This window comes from Artemia sp. Qi Xiang Cuo, chromosome 3 (genome assembly GCF_049724085.1).
Source record: "Artemia sp. Qi Xiang Cuo chromosome 3, ASM4972408v1, whole genome shotgun sequence".
Lineage (NCBI taxonomy): Eukaryota > Metazoa > Arthropoda > Branchiopoda > Anostraca > Artemiidae > Artemia > Artemia sp. Qi Xiang Cuo.
In genome coordinates, this window is record NC_142796.1 from 22,202,234 (window position 1) to 22,209,539 (window position 7,306).

Below are 7,306 nucleotides of genomic sequence, written 5' to 3' on the forward strand. Positions count from 1 at the left end.
ATCGAAGTGCTGCGGATTTTCCGCGACAACAGCCAAAGTACTTTGGCCGACGGAACCCGTTGATCCTAAAATAACCAGCTGTTGAATCATCATCAATAGCGTAATCTATATCTTAACAGATAACAACCCCCTCCTTGACAGCCGCGGCAATTGCCACTGGTAACTGGCACTGCAGCTGGTTAAATCATGCTGGCCGTTGAGGATCAGTCAATAAGGTCAAGAGGGTGACCTCAAGATTCAGGGCGACTTGATAGATTGTACCGGTATCGGTCGCGTCAAAACGTTCACTGCCGTAGGTAGAGAGCCAAAATAGGCACTACCAGTGCTGAGAGCAACCCAGTAACAGACTGTGACTACTCACTGAGAGAACCACTCCAAAAAAGACGCTAATCAGACATCAACAACTGCCTCAGTGTTTCCCGACTACTGAGGAAATCAACCAGTGCTTGTAACGCCTGGTATGGTTGTTGCCAGAGAGACCTTATCTCGGAGAGCACACACAACCTCAATTTAAACTGCCATGCCGCTTAGTCAACTGGTGAAAAAATCTAATCACAAAGATTAAATAGCTTATTTTATATGTGTAGAGAATTAGATCTTCAGTAGCTCCTGCTCCTTGGCTTGCAACAGCGTCTCAATTTTTTCAACCATTCTATCAGTCAATTTTTGAATAGTTTGTTGCTGCTGATGCTCTTGATCCTCGCTTAATTGCTTTTCTTTCAAGGCGGTTTTTAAAAGTTCATTGGCCTCCCGGCGAATGTTACGGAGCATTACACGGCTCTGCTCAGCCTCAGCACGTACCTGTTTAATCAACACCTTACGCCGCTCCTCGGTTAGCGGTGGCAAGGGAATGCGAATCACGCTACCCACTACTAGCGGATTCACTCCTAAATCACTGGTTAAAATAGCCCGCTCGACGGCAGTAACGAGATTGCGATCATACAGCGTCAGTGCCAAGGTTCAACTATCTTCGGCAACAATATTGGCCAATTGTCGCAGTGGCGAATGACTGCCATAGTAGACGACCGCAATGCCCTCCAGTAAACTGGGATGGGCTCGCCCGCTACGAATTTTAGCAATATTTTGTTGAAAAGCGTCAATACAGCGCTGCATACGTTGTTCGGACTGTGGTTGCAGTTAACTTATTTCCACGGTTACTGTCCCTTATCTAATCGTTCAATCATTGAGGCGCGATTTAAACATACTTTCCCTCAAGAGGCTAGACATGCTTGAATACTATATAATAGTAGCGAACGTGATCAATAACCTATTTATCAATTTATTTCCTATATTTTATATTTAAAACTAGATTATTTCATTAAAAGTATTAAACAACCTTATAATAAATTATTATTGATGCTAATACCCCCTAGCAGAATTAGGTAATGACGCTAAAAGTTAGCTGTAAAAATAAAAATTCAGCGATATCTTGTGACATTTGTTAACAGTTACAATAAGTGGAATATACCAGAGAGTTGCCGCAACCTGATAAAATTCAATGAGTTCCCTGTTGGCTTATCCTGTGGCTATGATGCCTGCAAGCTTCTGCTGAGTTGTACTGTAAGTGCAGAATCAAAATAAGGAGTAGTTAGGACGGTGCTGGAGAAGGTTATCTGTCATTATTATAAATAATAAGGTGAATAAAAACGGTATCGATGGGAAACCAATGGAGCGCTTTCCAGCTGCTGCGGCAGATGAACACTTTTGTTCAAGTGCTGCGCACCGCTAGAATTTACTCGGATACTGATGGATGCACTATAACAGTCAGCAGCATGCTCAAGAAGGTTTTGAAGTGCACACTACACAGCCAACTTAAGCCACGGATAACTTTACTTTACTACTGAGAAACGATTAGAATGAGCACCGTTATTGCCGATTGTTGCTATTAGGATGTTTGATTATGAAACGCACTTACCAACGCTCCGTTCTCAAACGGGCTCGTACCCATGGCTTTCGCGCGCGGATGGCAACGAAAAATGGCCGCCAAGTATTAGAACGCCGACGTGCTAAAGGACGTGTTTGCCTAGCTGTATAACACCACTGGCGTCTTGAACTGCCTCGTGCGTTGGCGTTTTACCAAGCAGCGGCGACTGCTAACCCAGGCGGATTACGCCTATGTTTTCCAACAGGCTGCGCCTGCTGTTTCACCACGATTGACGCTATTAGCCCGCTCTAACCGATTAGGCTACCCGCGCTTGGGGCTAGTAATTGCCAAAACGCAGGTCAAACGAGCGGCGGCCCGCAATCGTTGTAAGCGTTTATTGCGGGAAGTTTTTCGCCTGCAACAACATCAATTACCCGCCATGGACTTCGTAGCCATTGGTAAAAAAGGAATTGATTCCCTGGATAATGCCGCGTTAATTGCCTTAATCGATAAACTATGGCGCCGGCTCTGTCGATAGCCCGGGCTAAGAAGCCACTATGCGTCGTGGATTAATCGCCTTGATCGAAGGCAATCAATCACTGATACGTCCCTGGTTAGGGCAGCACTGTCGCTTCCATCCCAGCTGTTCTGACTATGCTTTAGCTGCCTTACGGCGCTATGGCCTGTTGCTGGGAGGCTGGCTAATTATCCAACGTCTGTTAAAATGCCACCCTTTTAACGCTGGTGGCGTGGATCCCCTGCTGTTTGACTGTGATAACCACTCTTCGAGTTACTAACTAATGGATTCTCAACGTAACCTACTGTTGATGGCGCTAATCGTTGTCTCATTCTTACTCTTCCAACAGTGGCAACAGGATCAGGCCCCTAATCTGCCCCCACCAACCCCAGTGACGGCGCAGCAGACTACAGCAGAGCTACCGACCTCAACCTCGGTAACTACACCGCTTACCCAGTATGCGCTAGCAGTATCGCCGCCAATCACCCTCCGCAGCGATGTGTTAGCACTAAAGGTTAAACCGCAAGGGGGGGATATCATAGAAGCCCAATTGCTGGCCTATCCCCGCAAGCTACATGATCCACGCCCGCTGCCACTGTTAGAGCAGTCACCTGACTTTATTTATCAGGTCCAGAGCGGTCTAATCGGTCCACACGGTCATGATAGTCAACCAGCGGGTCGCCCACTCTATCAGTTAGCAGAGCAGCACTATCAACTGGCAGAGCAGCAACAAGTGCGACAGGTGTCATTGTGCTACCGCAATGCCCAGGATATAGAGCTCCGCAAAATTTTGTTCCGCAAGAGTTTGCCAATCACAGCAAACAACCTATCCAAATTCAGCTCTTCAGACAGCTAAAGCAGAGTATTGCCCTCCCCAAAGAGCGGGAGAAGGGTCATTTTGCTTTGCAAACCTATCGAGGAATGGCCTATTCAACCACTGATAAGCGCTATCAAAAATATAATTTTAGTGAGTTAAAAAAGAGTAATCTGGCCCTGACGACTCAGCAAGGTTGGATGGCAATGCTGCAACATTACTTTGTCTCCGCCTGGATCCCTGAAACCAATCATCCCTATCAATTCTATACCAAATATCTTAGTCAAACACAGCAGGCAGTCATTGGCTTTACCGGTGAGCTGATGACGCTATCCCCCGGAGAGCAACGGCAGCTGCCAGCTAAACTCTGGTTAGGTTCTGAGTTGCAAGAGAGCATGGCTGCCGTTGCCAAACATCTCGATCTAACGGTAGATTATGGCTGGCTATGGTTTATCTCACAACCGCTATTTAAACTTCTGAAGTTTTTACAGCGCTTTGTTAGCAATTGGGGGCTGGCGATTATCGGTATTACCCTGTTGGTAAGGCTGCTGTTATATCCCCTGACCAAAGCGCAATACACCTCAATGGCTAAACTGCGGTTGTTACAACCTAAAATACAGAGTATCCGTGAGCGCTGTGGCGATGATCGGCAACGGCTTAGTCAGGAGATCATGGCACTCTATCGACGGGAGAAAGTCAATCCCTTGGGCGGCTGTTTGCCCCTATTTGTTCATATGCCAATCTTTCTGGCGCTCTATTGGATGCTAGTGGGTTCTGTTGAGTTGCGGCACGCGCCATTTGTCTTATGGATTCAGGATCTCTCCACCCCTGATCCCTTTTACTTGCTGCCATTATTGATGGGACTAAGCATGTTAATGATTCAAAAGCTATCCCCCTCCCCGGTGACTGATCCGATGCAGCAGAAGGTGATGATGATTATGCCAGCAATTTTTACCCTGTTTTTCCTGTGGTTTGCCGCAGGGCTCGTGCTTTACTATGTGGTAAGTAACTTGCTAACTCTATTACAACAGCAGCTAATTACCCATCAGCTGGAGAAAAAGGGGTTGTCACTGCATTAACTGTCACTGCAGACTACCATTAGCCATTAAACCCATACTATTACTATTAGATAACCCATGACAGAATCTAGTAATCCCCAAATTCAGCGAGCGTTGATCACCCTCTACGATAAGCAAGGCGTGTTGAATCTCGCTTTTGTTCTCCGGCAAAAAGGGATTGAGCTGCTCTCTACCGGAGGAACCACCGAAATTTTACGGACGGCTGGCTACTCGGTGACTGAAATCGCTGACTACACCGGCTATCCCAAAATGATGGACGGGCGTGTTAGGACACTACATCCGAAAATTCACGGCGCCATTCTCGGTCGCCATGAGCAAGATAGCGTAGTGATGGCAGAACAGGCAATTTTACCCATCGATTTGGTGGTGGCTAACTTCTACCCTTTTGCCAAAACTATCAGCAATCCGCAGCATACCTTGCAACAGGCGATTGAGCAGATTGATATCGGTGGCCCGACCCTGGTACGAGCGGCCGCTAAAAATTATTCGGCAGTGGCGGTGGTGGTCGATCCGCAAGATTATCCCCAGCTGATCAGCTGGCTACAACAGCAACAAGGAACGTTGACACCCCAGCAGCGTTTTAACCTAGCGGTCAAAGCCTTAGCAACTATTGCCGATTATGATCAGCTGATTGCTGACTATCTACTCCATCATGCCGATGCTGAGAAGGCCGAGAGTAGCCGGCAGCAAATACTGACCCAACTGTTTCCTGAAACCCTTGTGTTGCCTTTTCAACAACCACAGTCTTTACGCTATGGTGAAAACCCTCACCAGGTGGCGGCGCTTTACCAAGCGAGTGAAACTGACTTGGCAGGGGTGGCCCAAGCGCAATAACAGCAAGGCAAGCCGCTCTCTTACAATAATTGGTTAGATAATGATAGCGCTTTTACCTGTATCCTACCCTTTGAGCAACCCGCTTGCGCAATTGTTAAGCATACTAATCCCTCTGGGGTTGCAGTGGGTAAATCCCTACTAGCGGCTTACCAGCGTGCTTTTCAATGTGACCCTGCCGCCGCTTTTGGTGGCATTATCGCAGTTAATTGACCTATCACGGCAGAGACCACCAATGCCATGTTGAAACAGTTTGTTGAGGTGATTATCGCTCCAGAATTTACCGCAGAAGCTCTCAAACAGTTCGCCGACAAACCCAATATTCGATTATTGCTGTGTGACTGCTTATCGCTAACTCATCGACCATTTGTGGAATATCGCCGAATCTCTGGCGGGCTGTTAGTACAAGCCAGCGATCAGGGCAGTTGGCAGTCGATAAAACCTCAGGTGGTTAGTCAGCGTCAACCCTCAGCCGCTGAGTGGGAAGATGCTCGCTTTGCTTGGCAGGTGGTGAAAGGTGTTAAATCAAATGCGATTGTCACTGTGAGGCAGCAAGCGACACTGGGGGTTGGTGCTGGGCAGATGAGTCGTATTGATGCCACTCATTTGGCCATTCATAAGGCAAAGCGAGCCGGTTTTTCGCTATCAGGAGCGGTACTAGCTGCTGATGCTTTTCTTCCCTTCCGCGATAGTGTGGATGCCGCGGCAACTGCTGGTATTACCTGTATCATTCAACCGGGTGGCTCACGGCGTGATGCGGAGGTGATTCAAGCGGCTGATCAGCAGGCAATCACGATGATTTTTACCGGTATGCGCCATTTTCGCCATTAACCACACACCGTAGGCAAAAAAGCGACTACCAGTTACCGGGTAACCTAAATCAAAACTATTGGGATGCAGTGAGTATGAAGTTATTAAAGTTATTGATTATTGGGGAGGGTGGTCGTGAGCATGCGTTAACCTGAAAAGCCGCGCAATCCCCCTTAGTGAGTCATCTCTATGTTGCCCCGGGTAATGCCGGCACAGCGCTAGAAGCGCGTAGACGACCGACTGGACCCTTGATTGAAAATCTGCCGATCAGTGCTACCAATATCCCAGCACTGTTAGCCTTTGCACAACAGCAGGCGATCGATCTCACCCTGGTGGGTCCAGAAAAACCGCTGGTTTTAGGGATTGTTGATGCCTTTTGGACCGCTAACTTAGCGATCGTTGGCCCAACTCAGGCGGCCGCGAAGTTGGAAGGCTCTAAAGCTTTCATGAAAGTCTTCCTGAAACGTCATGCTATTCCTACTGCTGACTATCAAGAGTTTACTGATATACCCACTGCTGTCGACTATTTACGCCGTTGTTCAGCACGACGGCATCCCTCGGTCATTAAGGTTGATGGTTTGGCGGCTGGTAAAGGGGTCACCCTGGCCACCACCCCGGCTGAAGCAGAATCCACTGTCACCGCTATGCTTTCAGGGGCTGCCTTTGGTAAGGCTGGACACCGTATCCTTATTGAGGAGTTCCTGAATGGTGACGAGCTCAGTTTTATGGTGCTAGTCAATGGCGAACAGCTGTTGCCATTGGCTACCAGCCAAGATCATAAAGCAATTGGTGAGGGAGTTCAGGGGGCTAATACCGGAGGCATGGGAGCTTACTCGCCAGCGCCGATGGTCACTGAACGGTTACAGCAACAGATCCTAGATAGCATCATTTGGCCCACTGTACGGGGTATGGCACAAGAGGGAAAACCCTATACTGGTTTTATCTATGCGGGGCTGATGATTCTCCCTGATGGTAGCCCCAAAGTGATTGAATTTAACTGTCGACTGGGTGATACAGGGACCCAACCCCTGATGCTACGCTTGGAAAGCGACCTTGTAGCACTCTGCTTATCGACAGTTAACTGCCAACTGCGGCAACAGACGATCGCCTGGGATCCACGACCAGCGCTGGTTGTGGTATTAGCCAGTGCTGGCTACCCAGGGCCTTGTGAATCAGGAGTGATTATCAACGGGTTACCCACGCCTGATGAGCTGGCTACTTCCGATAGAAACCGACAACTGTTCCTTTGCGGTACCCGTTTAGCCGATAACCAGGTAGTGACACAGGGCGGACGCTTGCTTTGTGCAACTGCTCTCGGGGAGAACCTAATTCAAGCTCAGAACAGTGCCTATCAACTTGTCCAACGGATTGATTGGCCCGGTCTCTATTAA

General features: G+C 48.2%; 2 protein-coding genes across 2 annotated transcripts; both read left to right on the forward strand.

The window, feature by feature from the left end:
• The first annotated feature begins 4,331 nt into the window (after positions 1-4,331).
• On the forward strand, positions 4,332-5,936 carry LOC148953867 (uncharacterized). Its single transcript, XM_089085974.1, has 2 exons — positions 4,332-5,070; positions 5,332-5,936. Exons 1-2 carry the CDS (start codon positions 4,332-4,334, stop codon positions 5,934-5,936), a joined length of 1,344 nt encoding a protein of 447 aa, XP_088942100.1.
• Positions 5,937-6,010: 74 nt separating this feature from the next.
• Positions 6,011-7,306, forward strand: Gart (trifunctional purine biosynthetic protein adenosine-3 Gart). Its single transcript, XM_089085975.1, is given in 1 exon segment — positions 6,011-7,306. A coding segment is annotated over 1 exon segment (1,296 nt).

Excerpts from the sequence above, each read along its gene's own strand:
- LOC148953867 (XM_089085974.1), top strand. The coding sequence starts at position 4,332 with ATGACAGAATCTAGTAATCCCCAAATTCAGCGAGCGTTGATCACCCTC. Across the intron at positions 5,071-5,331 it reads GGCGGCGCTTTACCAAGCGA|AGACCACCAATGCCATGTTG; the intron begins GTGAAACTGACT and ends CTATCACGGCAG.